The sequence below is a fragment of the Eriocheir sinensis genome, chromosome 21 (genome assembly GCF_024679095.1).
Source record: "Eriocheir sinensis breed Jianghai 21 chromosome 21, ASM2467909v1, whole genome shotgun sequence".
Taxonomy (NCBI): domain Eukaryota; kingdom Metazoa; phylum Arthropoda; class Malacostraca; order Decapoda; family Varunidae; genus Eriocheir; species Eriocheir sinensis.
Genome location: NC_066529.1, coordinates 14962386 through 14978968, shown reverse-complemented (window position 1 = coordinate 14978968; position 16583 = coordinate 14962386). Strand labels below are relative to the sequence as shown.

The window sequence follows — 16583 nt, the reverse complement described above, 5'->3', positions numbered from 1 at the left end:
GCCACGTGCAACTAATCCCAACTATAATGTATATCCCCAACACTACTTTTACATTTTCTTCTTCTTCTTCTTCTTTGAGAGAGAGAGAGAGAGAGAGAGAGAGAGAGAGAGAGAGAGAGAGAGAGAGAGAGAGAGAGAGAGAGAGAGAGAGAGAGATTACGATGCTTTCAAGCAGAAACCAAACTCCCAAATGAACTGCAAACACCACGGCCAACCTAATAACCGAGGCAAGGCTCACCTTTATAAACGGATGGAAAGCGGAAGCAGACCCATAATTTTGGCAGATTTTTTTGGGGGGCTAGAGGCATCATAGTTTCATGAGATGGGGGGGGGGAGAGGGAGGGTGACGAGCAGAGCGAGCATGCACAGGTGCGAAAAAAAAAAAAGCACCTTTAGGGGCATTTTGAGGCCGATATAGAAAATATTTTGGGGGCTATAGCCCCCCCCCCCACAAGGGTAACAGGAAATAGGAAAGAGCAAACACTGAGATAAATCATCCCCCCCCCCCCTCGCCCTCTTCCTCAGGTCCTTCATCGATATCAACACCACTGAGAGTAGGTTCGAGGCCGAGCTGATGATTGATGCTGTGGGAGGACCAGACACTAGATTCCAACACCTCTGTAACGACCGGGAGCTAAACATTATCCTGATTTCTGAGGTAACCACAAAATAATCCTGAACAAAAACAAACTTAAACGCTTTCAAGAGGGGAGTATCAAAACGGATCTCCATCTGGTTTTCCCCCTCTTATGGCTACTGTTACTATCAACTATTTGCAGGAGCAGAAATATATGTATGTATATATATATATATATATATATATATATATATATATATATATATATATATATATATATATATATATATATATATATATATATATATATATATATATATATATATATATATATATATATATATATTCTTTATCCAATTTAATTAATTAATTAATTTATTTATATATTTATGTATTATTATTTCATTTTATTTTACGCTATTCTATTTTTCTTTACTGTTCTCTTCCATTTTCTTCTCTAAAATTTATACTCCTATTGCTTTCTGTTTTTTTATATCCTAGTGTTCGTTATTCTTCTTTATTGTTCGTACTTCTTTTCATATTCTATTTTTAGTTTTAGCTATCACTTATTCTTCTTTGTTATCCCTCTGTTCTGCTTTCTCCTTGCTTATATATGAGCAAGTTCTTTCTTTTCTCCTTTAATATTTGTAATCCTTTTCCTTATTTATTTTACTTTATTTTTTCCTTTGTTCCTTTTCACCTTGATTTTTTTGTTATTCTTTTGTTCTTTTTAATCATTTGAACCCCTTTTATCACTTCTTATATATTTTTTCCTCTGTTGTTGTGGTTTGCTGTGGTGCTGGGGCCCCACGGATTGTGGAAGGGAGTTGGGAGGGGATTGGGGCGGGTGTTGGTTGGGGATTGGTGAGGGGTGTTGGTTGGAGATTGGGAAGGGGTATGGTTGGGGATTGTGAAGGAGTGTTGGTTGGGGATTGGAGAGGGTTGGTGATTGGGGATTGGGGGAAATGTTGGTTGGGGATTGGTGAGGGGTGTTGGTTGGGGACTGGGGAAAGGTGTTGGTTGTGAATTGGTGAGAAGTGTTGGTTGTGGATTGGGGGGGGTTGTTGGGCGGGGAATGGAGAGCGTTGTTGATTAGGGATTGGAGAGGGTTGTTGATTGAGGATTGGGGAGGGGTGTTGGGAGGGGATTGAAGAGGGTTGTTGATTGTGGATTGGGGAGAGGTGTTGGTTGTGGACTAGTAAGCGGTGTTGTTTGTGGATTGTGGAGGGGTGTTGGGAGAGGATTGGAGAGGGTTGTTGATTGGGGACTGGGGAGGGGTGTTGCTTGGGGATTGGGAAGGGGTGTTGGTTGGGGATTAGGGAAGGGTGTTGGTTAGGAATCGGGGAGGGGAATGGAGACAGGCTTTGGGGACAGGGATTGGGGAAGGGTGTTGTTTGAGGATTGGGGGCGAGTGTTGGTTGAGGATTGGAGAGGGGTGTTCCTTGGGGATTGGGAAGGGGTGTTGGTTGGGGATTGGGGAAGGGTGTTGGTTAGGAATCGGGGAGAGGAATGGAGACAGGTTTTTGGGACAGGGATTAGGGAAGGGTGTTGTTTGAGGATTGGGGGCGAGAGTTGGTTGGGGATTGGGGAGGACTGTTGGTTGAGGATTGGGGAGGGGTGTTGGTTGGTGATTGGGGAAGGGTGTTGGTTGGGGATTGGGGAAGGGTGTTGGTTGGTGATTAAGGACGGGTGTTGGTTGGGGATTGGGAAGGGGTGTTGATTGGGGATTGGGAAGGAAGGGTTGGAGAGGATTTGGGAAAGGATTATAGAGGGGTTTCGGGAAGGGAGTTCGGAGGAGATTCAGGAGGGGTATTGGGGAGGGGATTTCGGAGGGGATTGGGGAGATGAGTTCGATGGGGATTCAGGAGGGGAGTTCGGAGGGGATTCGGGATGGGATTTGGAAGGTGAGTTTGGAGGGGACTGGGGAGGGGAGTTCAGTGGGGATTCGGGAGGGGATTGGGGAGGGGAGTTCGGAGGATATTGGGGAGGGGAGTTCGGAGGAGATTGGGGAGGGAGTCTGATGGGGATTGGGAGGGAGTTCGATGGGGATTCGGGAGGGTGAGTACCGTGAGTTTGGTGGGGATTGGGGAGGGGAGTTCGGTATAGATTCGGGAAGGGATTGGGGAGGGGAGTTCGGTATATATTCGGGAAGGGATTGGGGAGGGGAGTTCGGTATAGATTCGGGAAGGGATTGGGGAGGGGAGTTTGGTGGGGATTCGGGAGGGAGTTCTTTGGGGATTGGGGAGGGAGTTCTGTGGGGATTGGGGAGGAGAGTTCTGTGTGGATTGGGGAGGGGAGATCTGTGGGGATTCGGGAGGGGCATCTGGTGGCGATTGGGGAGGGGAGTTCGGTGGGGATTGGGGAGAGGATTGCGGAAGGGAGTTTGGTGGGAATTGGGGAGGGGAGTTCAGTGGGGATTGGGGAGGGGAACTCGGTGGGGATTCGGGAGAGGATTGGGGAGGGGAGTTTGTTGGGGATTCGGGAGAGGATTGGGGAGGGAGTTCTGGTGGGATTCGGGAGAGGATTGGGGAGGGAGTCTGGTGGGGATTGGGGAGGGAGTTCGGTGGGGATTCGGGAGAGGATTGGGAGGGGAGTTCAGTGGGGATTCGGGAGAGGATTGGGGAGGGGAGTTTAGTGGGGATTCGGGAGAGGATTGGGGAGGGGAGTTCGGTGGGGATTCGGGAGAGGATTGCGTAGGGGAGTTCGATGGTGATTCGGGAGAGGATTGGGAGGGGAGTTCGATGGGGATTGGGGAGGGGAGTTTGTTGGGGATTGGGGAGAGGAGTTTGGTGGGGATTGGGAGGGAGTTTGGTGGGATTTGGGAGGGAGTTTGGTGGGGATTGGGAGGGAGTTTGGTGGGGATTGGGGAGGGAGTTTGGTGGGGATTGGGAGGGAGGAGTGCCGTGGGGATTCGGGAGCGGATTGGGGAGGGGAGTTCGGTGGGGATTGGGAAGGGGAGTTCGGTGGGGATTCGGGAGAGGATTGGGGAGGTGAGTTTGGTGGGGATTGGGGAAGGGAGTTCGGTGGGGATTGGGGAGGGGGATCTGGGAGAGGATTGGGAGGGAGTTTGGTGGGACTGGGGAGGGAGTTCGGGTGGGATTCGGGAGAGGATTGGGGAGGGGAGTTTGGTGGGGATTGGGAAGGGGAGTTCGGTTGGGATTCGGGAGAGGATTGGGGAGGGGAGTTTAGTGGGGATTGGGAGGGAGTCTGGTGGGATCTGGGAGAGGATTGCGGAGGAGAGTTTAGTGGGGATTGGGGAGGGTAGTTCGGTTGGGATTCGGGAGAGGATTGGGGAGGGAAGTTTGGTGGGGATTGGGGAGGGTAGTTCGGTTGGGATTCGGGAGAGGATTGGGGAGGGGAGTTTAGTGGGGATTGGGGAAGGGAGTTCGGTGGTGATTCGGGAGAGGATTGGGGAGGGGAGTTTAGTGGGGATTGGGGACAGGAGTTCGGTGGTGATTCGGGAGAAGATTGAGGAGGGGAGTTCGGTTGGGATTCGGGAGAGGATTGGGGAGGGGAGTTTAGTGGGGATTGGGGAGGTGAGTTCGGTGTGGATTCGGGAGAGGATTGGGGAGGGGAGATCGGTGGGAATTCGGGAGAGGATTGGGGAGGGGAGTTTAGTGGGGATTGGGGAGGGGAGTTCGGTTGGGATTCGGGAGAGGATTGGGGAGGGGAGTTTAGTGGGGATTGGGGAGGTGAGTTCGGTGGTGATTCGAGAGAGGATTGGGGAGGGGAGTTCGGTGGGAATTCGGGAGAGGATTGGGGAGGGGAGTTCGGTGGGAATTCGGGAGAGGATTGGGGAGGGGAGCTTAGTGGGGATTGGGGAAGTGAGTTCGGTGGGGATTCGGGAGAGGATTGGGGAGGGAAGTTCGGTGGGGATTCGGGAGAGGATTGGGGAAGGGAGTTTAGTGGGGATTGGGGAGGGGAGTTCGGTGGTGATTCGGGAGAGGATTGGGGAGGGGAGTTTAGTGGGGATTGGGGAGGGGAGTTCGGTGTGGATTCGGGAGAGGATTGGGGAGGGGAGTTTAGTGGGGATTGGGGAGTGGAGTTCGGTGGGGATTCGGGAGAGGATTGGGGAGGGGAGTTCGGTGGGGATTCGGGAGAGGATTGGGGAGGGGAGTTTGGTGGGGATTGGGGAGGGAGTCTGGTGGGGGATCTGGGAGAGGATTGGGGAGGGGAGTTTAGTGGGGATTGGGGAGGGGAGTTCGGTGGGGATTCGGGAGAGGATTGGGGAGGGGAGTTCGGTGGGGATTCGGGAGAGGATTGTGGAGAAAAGTTCGGTGGGGATTCGGGAGAGGATTGGGGAGGGGAGTTTAGTGGGGATTGGGGAGAGGATTGCGGAGGGGAGTTTGGTGGGGATTGGGGAAGGGAGTTTGGTGGGGATTGGGGAGAGGATTGGGGAGGTGAGTTCGGTGGGCATTCGGGAGAGGATTGGGGAGGTGAGTTTGGTGGGGATTGGGGAGAGGATTGGGGAGGTGAGTTCGGTGGGGATTCGGGAGAGGATTGGGGAGGGGAGCTTAGTGGGGATTGGGGAGGGGAGGTCGGTGGGGATTCGGGAGAGGATTGTGGAGGGGAGTTTAGTGGGGATTGGGGAGAGGATTGCGGCGGGGAGTTTGGTGGGGATTGGGGAGGGAAGTTCGGTGGGGATTCGGGAGAGGATTGGGGAGGGGAGTTTAGTGGGGATTGGGGAGGGGAGTTCGGTGGGGATTCGGGAGAGGATTGCGGAGGGGAGTTTGGTGGGGATTGGGGAGGGGAGTTTGGTGGGGATTGGGGAGGGGAGTTCGGTGGGGATTCGGGAGAGGATTGCGGAGGGGAGTTTGGTGGGGACTGCGAAGGGGAGTTCGGTGGGGATTCGGGAGAGGTTTGGGGAGGGGAGTTCGGTGGGAATTGGGAAGGGGAGTTCGTTTGGGATTCGGGAGAGGATTGGGGAGGGGAGTTTGGTAGGGATTGGGGAGGGGAGTTCGGTGGGGATTGGGGAGGGGAGTTCGTTTGGGATTCGGGAGAGGATTGGGGAGGGGAGTTCGGTGGGGATTGGGGAGGGGAGTTCGGTGGGGATTCGGGAGAGGATTGGGGAGGGGAGTTTGGTGGGGATTGGGGAGGGGAGTTCGGTGGGGATTCGGGAGAGGAGTTCGGTGGGGATTGGGGAGGGGAGTTCGTTTGGGATTCGGGAGAGGATTGGGGAGGGGAGTTCGGTATTATGGGTGAATCTCTTCTGTGATTGAAGAGACTCATCCAGATTATAACACAGAACACTATAAAATGGGTGATATAAAAAAAGAACAGCAAAAAAGGGATAAAATATAAATTAGACATCAAAAAAGGATAATATAGAGGCCCGTAATTTTGTCAGATTTTTTTGGGAGGTCTAAACCCAAGAGCGCTTTTTCAACCTTTTTTCGGCAGTGGCCCCCTCCAAGGTAATTTGAGTTCTCGTGGCCCCCTAAGTTACAACACCTTGGGAAGTAGATATAGTAATGATCGTTGTTAGGACCAGCCTTCCTGAGTCTTAACGCGTCCAATGCTGGTACCACTACGTACAGAAACATGCTCTGACAGTCTGACTCAGTTCGTTAGCGCTGCCTTATGTTAACGTGTAAGCAGGAAAAAATATACTGTGTAAAAAAAAAAAAAAAGGCAGATAAAGGCTGTCTTTTCTTTTTTCAGGAAAATTGAAGGACAAACGGACCAATCTGGGACAGAATGTCCTTAAAAGGACAAACATTGCAACCCTGAATCCAGTGTTGCCAACTCATGGGAAGTGAATGTTGCCAGGATTACAGCAAAAAAGACGCTGAAATCGCTAAATGAAGCAGTAGAGCAATTGATAAGAAAACACCATAAAACAAATATGAAAATATTAAGCTCATATGAGCAACGCAAACATAGGAAGTTCTGTGGCCCCCTGTGGCCCCCCATTTTCCTAATTTTGTTCTATGGTCCCTGAAAAATTTTCATGGCCCCAAGGGGGCCCATATGCCCCACGCTGAGAAACCCTGCTCGAGAGGATATCACAAGTTCATGGGTTGAGGGGAGGGGAGGCGGGGCGAGCGAAGCAAGTATGCGCAAGTAGGGTAATTTTTTTTTGAAAAATATGCTCTCCTCGTCTCATCAACTCCTCTTTCTATCTTTTATCGATATTTTCACGCTGACTGCTCTTCTGAACTTGCTAACTGTATGCCTTCCCCCCCTCCTGCGGCCTCGCCGCACGCAACTTTCTACTCAAGCTCATCCCTTTACTGTCCAAATCCCTTACCCACGAGTTAACCAGCATCTTCACTCTTTCAACCCTCACACAGGTAAACTCTGGAACAATTTCCTTTCATATGTATTTCCTCCTGCCTACGACTTGAAATTCTTTCAAGAGGAGGATATCAGGACACCTCTCCTCCCGAAATTGACCTCTCGGCCACTCCTCGGAACGCTTTTTAAAGGAGCAGTGAGTAGCGGACTTTTTTTTTCATTATTGTTTACTTTTTTTTTTGCCCCTGAGCTGTCTCCTTTGCTGAAAAAAAGCACTTTAAGGGTCAGTTTTTGACCGATATAGAAAACATTGGGGGGTTATAGCCCCACTAACCCCCAGAAATTACGGCCCTGGGAATAGAGACGAGACGAAAAAAGTTGTAATAATCATTTAATTTTTCAAAAAGATTTAATTTGTTTGTTATTATACATAACGCTAAGAAATTGCAGATGTTTGTTTCTTTTCTTATCAAAATCCCAGATGAGAGTTCTTACCTTACGAAACGAAATGAGTCGAGAGAAAGAAGCGAGCGGACCCGTATTTGGTGACTTTTGTATTATTTATGGAAATATAAAGTACGTGCCATGATTTCAGATGTATTTCTTTTACCGGCAAGGAAACAATGCGGGATGTCACCTTAAAAAAATGAGTTATCGTTGGAAAATATTTTATAATTTGAAACTTGCTCTCGTCGCCTTGATGGCAGCTCCGATAAATATTTGTTGTAACAACAAACTTTTCGTACACGTTTATAGGTTAGAGATTTCCGACGGAATATCGGATTTTCCGAGCGAGTGCACAAAGGAGAAGATAAACAAGTAATGAGAATCTTTTCCATAATTTTGTGAGAGAACACGCGAGTAAATATTAGAAAAAAAAACTTCTATATTTGTTCTTAAAATTATCTCTCACTACGGGAAGGCACCTTTTTGAGACGGATATGTAGATAGACAGATGGAGGAGGACAGAAGGACAATGACGAAGGAGGAGGAATAGGAAAGGAGAAAGAGGGAAGAGGGTGTGGATGAAACTGAGGAGTGATGAATGAATGGAGAGATGAGATGACAAGTGGTGTAACAAAGATGAGGAGGCAGTGGAGGAGGTAGAAAAGCAGAGGGAAGAAGTAAACGAGAGAACTAGAGCAAGGGGAACTGAATACATCGGGAGCCAGACAGTGAGCGAGCTATGATCTCCGTCCAAAGGCTCAATGCATTCAGGCTAGGAATCGTGCAAATAGGGTACTGGGTTTCATTTCAAGAAGCATAAGCAATAGGCAGTGGTCATTTTCAATATATATTTAGCAAACCTCTTCTCGATTACGCGGTTCATTTATGGACACCTTCCTATGGCTGGATGGATATCGATATGTCAGAATCTGTGCAAATGAGGATAGCAAAGATGATTCATACGAGGATTGACAAACTTTTAAATTTGCAATCTATAGAAAGGTTAAGGGTACGAAGAGACTTAAACAGGTTATTAAATGGATGACGGGCTTTAATAAGTATAATAATAATGTTTTGATGGTAAGAAAGCCGGGTATAGGACACGTAGCAATGGGTTTAAGTTGGATAAATTCAGATTCAACAAAGACAGGCAAGAATTGGTTTACCCATAGAGTGGGGTACAAGTGGAAGAGACTTGGCAGTATGTTGTGAGCGCTAATACGATAGATACATAAAAAAATAGATACATTCATGGGTAATGAGGTTTGGTAGGGTTAGGTTCACATGACCTACCTTGCATGGCCTACCGGGCTCTTGCAGACTTTACTTATGTTCTCATGAAGGAGATAAGGAAAACGGGAAGGGGAAAAAAGGGAACAAGAGAGGAAGAAGTAAGAATGAGATATGAGTTTATAAGAGTGAGCTAAAAAGCAGGAAGAGGGGCGGAAAGACAGATAATAGGGAGGAATATGGGGGAGTCTGGTAAGGAGGAAATGGACAGGAACAGATAAGCGAGAGAGAGAGAGAGAGAGAGAGAGAGAGAGAGAGAGAGAGAGAGAGAGAGAAATCTCTCGCTCTCGCTCTCGCTCTCGCTCTCTCTCTCTCTCTCTCTCTCTCTCTCTCTCTCTCAGTCTCGCAGCCGAGTCTCGCCTCAGTGTGCTCTGGGCCGTCGGCGGAGGAGCGTGTTGGGCCGTGTTGGTCTGACTTCCTGGCGCCGCACTGCACGGAGAGTGAGAGTGGCGGGAGGAGAGAGCCGGACAGGTGTGGCTACTTACCTTTCACGCACGCCACCACTTACCTGTGGGGGAAACAAGGAAATAAATATTTTTTACAATATTTTTTACGTTTTTTTTCGCTTCACTCGTGGAAAAAAAAGAAAAGTTTGGGAGCAAGCGAGAAACTGGTAGGCTAATTTACTTAGAAATTCAGATCACACAGAACCTATGGTCCAGACTAAGTGGTCTGCCCTTAAACCTAAGTGATTCTTCATTAATCAGATAGAGAAAGAAAAGGGCGAGATAGCACGTTCAGGTGGGTTGACTGTGCGAAAGAGAGACAATTAGATATTCTTCATTGAGATATTAAGAAAGATATTAAGTAAAAGGAATCACAGCGTAGAACAGCCAAAAACACAGCACAGCACAGGACAGGGCAACACAGTACACCACAAAACGGAAATCAAGGCATCATCATCATCCTCACCACCGCCACCAACAACAGCTTGCAAATAAACACTGCCATCACCACCACAAGCGACGACCAGGACGGAGAAAAGAAAAAGAAAAGAAACGAACTCAAAATATATAAAGATGTATAGCTGATGTTATACGAAAACATTGACAAATACTGATAAAAAAAGAGAAAATAAAGGAACCTTATAAATATCAACGATAAGATTAGCAACAGGAAAAGCACCACCACCACCACCGCCGCAACGCAGATTCACGCCCTCAACACATTCAACAGGTAAGTCTCTCTCTCTCTCTCTCTCTCTCTCTCTCTTATCTAGAATTTTCAATATTGCAAGGCTCATAATGAGGTTCGTCTCGACATAACAAGCAAAGAAATTCATCGAAAAATAAAACAGGGAAAAAGGCTTTCCTTAGCATCACAACCAACAAAAATCCTGACGGGGAAAAGGTTTGGGCTTTTTATATAACCTTGCTTTTGATCTCTTTATGAGTCTGACATCATTTACTTGAGCATAACGAGGAAAAGAAAGACAACTAAATAAATAGATAGATAGATGGATGGATGAGAGAGAGAGAGAGAGAGAGAGAGAGAGAGAGAGAGAGAGAGAGAGAGAGAGAGAGAGAGAGAGAGAGAGAGAGAGAGAGAGAGAGAGAGAGAGAGAGAGAGAGAGAGAGAGAGAGCAGAAGATAGATAGGTAGGTAGATACATAAACTAAAGTATATGAAACAGATAGATGTAGAGAAAAACTATACATTTAAGAAGAAAAATCGTAAATCTAAACAAATACTAAGAACCACGCAGACTAACAGACGTTGAGACAAAGTAGAAACAAATATTAAGCCATCAGGAAGGGAGTTTAATTAAGATGATCTTGTTGCCTAATTTCGGAGGCCTTCCTAATGAAGGGTGACACAAACACTGTAACAAAGCTGATCAAGGAGCTTCTTTAGACAGCCTTAAGGGGCGCATTTGGCTTCCCATTTTCTTTGAGCTATTGGAGGATGTTGATCATTTATTATCTATTATAATTATTAGAGATCTGAAATCCGGAAAAACCTTGGAAAATTTGACATCTGGGTGAAACTTTGGGACACATGGGAACACTGGGTAAGATTGGATGCCTTGGGAAGTGTAAGGTCACTTGTGGAAATCTGGGATGTAAGAGAATATCTTGGAAAACCTGGAGATACCTGGAGAAGTCTGGAGACACCTGACAAAACATGAGGACACCTGGGTAAATTTTTTGGTAACTGGGAACACCTGGGTAAACTTGAGGATACCTGAGGAGACATGGGGACACTTGGGGATACATGGGGACACCCGGGGGTACATGGGAAAAACTGGGGATACATGGGGACACCTGAGGTTATACGGGGACACCTCGGTCAGACTTTTATTACAGCAAAGGGTTAAACAAAAACAAAACACGAAACAGCAAATATGGGGTGTCATGTTGCAGTCTTTGTGTGGCTTTCTTTATCGTCTTTGTTTTGTTTGTTTCCTCTTACTTCTTATGCAGCAAATGCCAAGGGTCTATCTATCTATCTATCTGTGATCGATAGATAGATACTTTGGGAAACATGATATGGGAAGGCTGGTGGAATGGCAAAATTTTACGTGTCTTGCTCCAGTCTGTCTGCGATGCTTTTTTCCTCGTGCTGTTTTGCCTCAACTTTCATGCAAGAGTTGCCGAGGATACTCAGGCTTTGTTTTGGTCTGTTTGAAAACGAAAACTGGTGTCTGTGTTGCTTTTTTTTGTTCTTCCTCGGCCTACCAGCCTTTTGAAGACTCTTTTGTTTTGTTATTAATTTTCATGCAACGGACGGCGAATGGTTGTCAGGATCAATGAATGGACATTTGGATAAAGGTGGGAATATCTGGGAATGACACAAGTTTTCTTTCCTCATCTTTATTCAGTTTTCCTTTAATTTTCATGCGGCAGCCCTTCCTTCATTACTACTCCACCTCGTCCTTGTCACCTTGGTATATTTTTTTCCTTTTTTCCTTTTCTGCCTCTTCGTAATCTTCATGCAACGTCCTTTTCTTCATTACGACTCCACTTCGTCCTTGTCACCTTGGTATATTTTTTTCCTTTTTTCCTTTTCTGCCTCTTCGTAATCTTCATGCAACGTCCTTTTCTTCATTACGACTCCACTTCGTCCTTGTCACCTTGTTATATTTTTTTCCTTTTTTCCTTTTCTGCCTCTTCGTAATCTTCATGCAACGTCCTTTCCTTCATTACTACTCCACTTCGTCCTTGTCACCTTGGTATATTTTTTCCTTTTTTCCTTTTCTGCCTCTTCGTAATCTTCATGCAACGTCCTTTTCTTCATTACGACTCCACTGCGTCCTCCTCTTGTCCGCAACTTTTCCTTACTCTGCCTTTTCGTAGTTTTCATGCAGCGGCCTTTTCCTCATTTCTGCTCCACTCCGTCCTCCTCCTCTCTGTAACATCCTTTCCTTACTCTGCCTCTTCGTAATTTTCATGCCTCAGCCTTTCCGTATTACTTCAATTCGTCCTTTTTATTTCAGTTCCCGCCCCCCCTTTTTTCCTTATTCTGCCCCTTCGTATTTTTCCTGTAACAACCTTTTCGTTAATACTACTCCACTTGTCCTCCCTCCTCTTCTCTGTAACCTTTTTTTTCCTTACTCTGCCTCTCCGTAATTTTTATGCAGCGGTCTCTCTATCCTGTCCCCCTCGCCTTCCGTTTCGCCCACCCGCCAATCTACGCAGGTCATGGAGCCAGAAACACGCGCCACGACGGAGCGTGAGACGTGGGAGGATATGATTCCCATGCATAAAGCTAATACTCGGGTGTCATTTATTCAGGCGACTCGATGGAGATGCAAACCTCGCAACCCCCCCCCCCCCACACACACACACATACACACACACACACACTTACCCTCAGTCGTGACAGCCTCCAGATGGTGCAGACAGCCAAGCTCCTCGGCATCACCCTCGATATGAACTCAGCGTCACCACGGTTACAAAAACTGCCACACACCGCCTCTACCTCCTCACCAGACTGAACTCGTTGGGTGTCCCTCCCTGTGAGCTCACTCGTATTTACAAAACCTTCAAACTTCCCAAGCTTGCGTACGCCTCGCCTGCCAGGCTGGTCACCAAGTCTTGCGGTCACTCAGAGGGAACAGAGGAGGGCCGCTAGGACCATTTTTGGGGCCACCTATACGACCAACGAGTAGTCACTTCAAACGCTAAGGCTCCCCAATCTATGTGACCATTAGTTCATGACACTTGAGAGGTTTGCACAATGGCTTCTCTTTCATCCCTCTACCGCAACCTCCTACCCCGCCCCCCCCAACCAACCCTTAAACCACAAAGAGCGACGAGGACTGTTAACCGATTAATCTCCATCAGAGCGAGAAGAGATGTAAGAACAGTTTCATTCCCATCATAGCAAATACTGCACTTATCAATACATGTTGTTCCTTGCTCTCCTATAGCCTGCTACCTGTTTGTTCGTTTATTCACATCGTGATTTTCTTATGTATGTTCGTATATTTTCAGCCATATAGCTGACTCTTCCTGCAACAAACCGTTTATTATCTATAGTATCTATTACGATTTAAACACACACACACACACACACACACACCCACACCCACACCCACACACACACACACACACACACCCACCCACACCCACACCCACACACACACACACGTCTTCCCGTCTTTTCCCCTCGTTATCCCTCTCTCATTTACTTCCTTCCTTCCTTCCTCTCCTCCCGCCTCACTTCTTTCTTTTGTTCTTCCTGCTCACCTTCCCCTTTTCTTCCGTGACCTCCTTCCCTTCTGGTTATATTCCTCTCCATCCTTACCTGCCATGCTCTAATTTTCTTCCTCCTTTTATTTTCTGTTCCTCCTTGTGACATAGTTATCTCTCTCTCTCTCTCTCTCTCTCTCTCTCTCTCTTAGTAGTGGGATACATAGCTAATCTTTCTCTTCATTTTTTTTCCTCCTTTTATATGTAATTTGATCTCTCGCTTCCTCCCTTCCTCTCCCTCGCTTTTTCACTTTTTTTTCTTTCTATTTCTTTGTCATTATTTTCCCCTCCTCCATCCCTCCTGTCATGTTTTCCTTCCTTCCTTTCTTCTTTCCATTCTTCTCGTTTCTCCCTTCCTTCTTTCTTTCCTTTTCTTCCTTCCTTCCTTCCCTCCCCCCTTTCTTCCTTCTCTCATTCCATCATTCGTGCTCATTGTCTTCCTTTTTTAGCTAATTGATTTTTTCGTTCCTTCTCGATCATCCTTCACATTTTCCTTCAATTCCTCTCTTACTCCTACAGCCCTCTCCAATCCTTCCTACCCTCTCTATCTCCCACTCTACTTCTTCCTCCGTCCATACTCTCCCTCCTTCCCATTCTTCCTCTCTTCCCACCCAGGACGCGCCTTATATAACAGTTTCTCACTTCCTCCTTTCCTCCGTCCTTCCTCTCCCTTCGATTATTCAGTCCTTCCTTCCTTCCTTCCTTTACGTTGCTTCACCCTTCCTCCCTTCCTCCTACCAGTCATCAATACACTTCATTTATCCCTTTTTCTACCTCCCTTCCTCTTTCCACTCCTCCTCTTTCTCTTTCCTTCCTCGGTTTCCTTTCCTCTTTCTCTGTTTTCGTCTCTCTTCTTTCCTCTTCCTCATTTCTCCCCTCTTTATCCCTTCAATATCTTCTTGCTTCCTTTGATCTTTCCCTTTCCCTTCTATTCTTCTCTCATTTTTTCTCATTTCCTTTATTGTCTCCTGTCTCTGTCCCTCATATCATCTTCACTCCTTCCCTCCCTGATTCCCTCCCACACACTCGCCCAGAGACCATTGGGAAGCGTCAGTATGAAGCAATACAACAAACTCAAACTCAGAGCGAATAAGTCCGATCGAGCGCTGCTTCCTGTTCCTTTTGACTGACTAATGCGATTTGGAAACAATAATTCGCTTAGCACCGTTCGAAAGTGGTGCTGCTTACGGAGAGATTATCAGACTTAGTGCAGTCTTCTTTTCTAGTTATCAGGTTGTTTCATGATTTTTCGTGAATGCAAAACCAGAACTTATATCAATGATCATAAATGAAATTGTTTTTTGGGGGCGTGGTCCAAGAGGGGCGGTGTATTTATTTGGCTGGTGTGTGTGTGTGTGTGTGTGTGTGTGTGTGTGTGTGTGTGTGTGTGTGTGTGTGTGTGATAAAGATAAATATTATAGCCAGCAGATTGAAAGGTGAAACGGGGACAGAGAAAGTGATAAACACTGACGCATTAAAATATAACAAAACGAGAAACAGAACGAAATAAACAGGTAAAAAAAAAACGGGAAAAAAACGACAAGAAGAAAACAAGCTCTTACGTCCAACACACACACACACAAACACACACACACACACAAAGAGAGATGCAGATGTAATAAGTGTAACACGCAAGGATTTGGGTAAGAGAACAAAGTCCCGAGGAGGAGAAGGAGGAAGAGGAGGAGGAGGAGGAGGAGAGCAAACAGAGAGGGAGAATTATTATTATACAAGAAGGAATGAGGGTGACTAAGCGTGAGGTGATGATGATGATGATGATGATGATGATGAGGAGGAGGAGGAGAAGGAAGGCAGAGCAACACGAACGGTCATGCGTTAACGGGTACAAGATCAGAGTTGACAGGCAATTATAATGAAGTGAAATATGACGTGATGTTGAGGAAATATTACATACCGTCACGTGCAGGTTCTTTTTCTATTATGTTACACACACTCTCTCTCTCTCTCTCTCTCTCTCTCCCTGCTCACCATTACCCTCCACACTTCTCCGCCATCAACTTCCGCCTCTTTCCTCCTCTCTTCCTCATTCCATTACACTTTTTTCACTCACCACCGCATCACCCAGCCTCCTCCTCCTCCTCCTCCTCCTCCTCCTCCTCCTCCTCCTCCTCCTCCTCCTCCTCCTCCTCCTCCTCCTCCTCACCCTCCTCCTTCTTTTCCTTTATCTCCTCCTCGTCTCCATCTTTTAGCATTCATTCTTGACTTAGTTTCATTCTTTCCCTCACGTTTTTTTCTTTTTTCTCTTTTTCTCCTCAGCTAATGCAGGAAATTGCCACAAGTTTTCCACAAGTGAGTCGTAATCGGATGAAAACTTGATGGGCTTTAAGGACTCCCGGATCAGTTTTATATTCTAATTATTTTTTCTCTTCTTTTCTCTACCATTTTTACTTTATCATTTTTTTCTATCTTTTCAGCTTTTATTTGGGAGGTGTTTTCTTCACATTACAAATAAGATCTATCCAGTTTTTATCAAATTTTCTTTTGTTTTATACCAATAATTTTTCTTAACTCATGAATATCTGACCTGAATGAGATTATTATCATTATTTCTTTATCTTTTTGTCCTTTTTCTTGTTCTTCTTGTTTTCTTCTTCTTCTTCTTCTTTTTCTTCTTCTTCTTCTTCTTCTTATCATTATTATTATTATCTCGTCATATTCATACGCTTGTACCTTCCTCCCTTCCTTCGTTCCTCCGTGTGTCACGCCTAGGTATCCTTGGTAACAGCCTCGACCCCGTTATCTCGAACATATAAAGTCTCGACCCCGTTATCTCGAACATATCAACATAATCTACCCCATTAGTGCCATAGGGGGATTAAGAGGTTTAGAAGAGGATAAACAGAAAAAAAAGAGAATTAAGAAGAAATGGAAGAGGATTACGAGTTTTAGAAGAGGATTGAGAAGTTTACAAGAGGTTTACGAGGAGGAGGAAGAGAATTAAGAGATTTAGAAGAGGATTAAGAGGAAAAGGAGGAGGATTACGAGGTTTAAAACAAGATTAAGAGAAAAAGAAAGAGGATTAAGAGGGAGTGGAAGAGGATTACGAGTTTTAGAAGAGGATTGAGAGGTTTACAAGAGGTTTACGAGGAGAAGGAATAGGATTAAGAGATTTAGAAGAGGATTAAGAGGAAGAGAAGGAGGATTACGAGGTTTACCGTGGTATATCTTCGGGTCCCGCTAGTTATCATTACTATGTCATCATCATTATCACCATCATTATAATAACTATTTGTGGTAGTAGTAGTAGTAGTAGTAGTAGTAGTAGTAGTAGTAGTAGTAGAAGTAGTAGTAGTATAAGTAGTAGTAGTAGTAGTAGTA

General features: G+C 46.1%; 2 protein-coding genes across 4 annotated transcripts in view; one reads left to right on the top strand and one right to left on the bottom strand.

Annotated features, from left to right (window-relative positions):
• Window positions 1-5062: 5062 nt before the first annotated feature.
• Window positions 5063-14641, bottom strand: LOC127001445 (merozoite surface protein CMZ-8-like; the record flags this gene model as incomplete). Its single annotated transcript, XM_050865973.1, has 3 exons — window positions 5063-5401; window positions 10715-10794; window positions 14515-14641. Coding segments are annotated over 3 exons (546 nt in total), but the record flags the coding sequence as incomplete, so codon positions are not given.
• Window positions 8911-16583, top strand: part of LOC127001728 (uncharacterized) — a 179847-nt gene continuing 172174 nt past the window's right edge. For all 3 annotated transcript variants that reach the window (XR_007755432.1, XR_007755431.1, XM_050866838.1), the window contains exon 1: window positions 8911-9727. The gene's annotated coding sequence lies outside the window, so the exon portion shown is untranslated. The remainder of the gene's footprint in view (window positions 9728-16583) is intronic.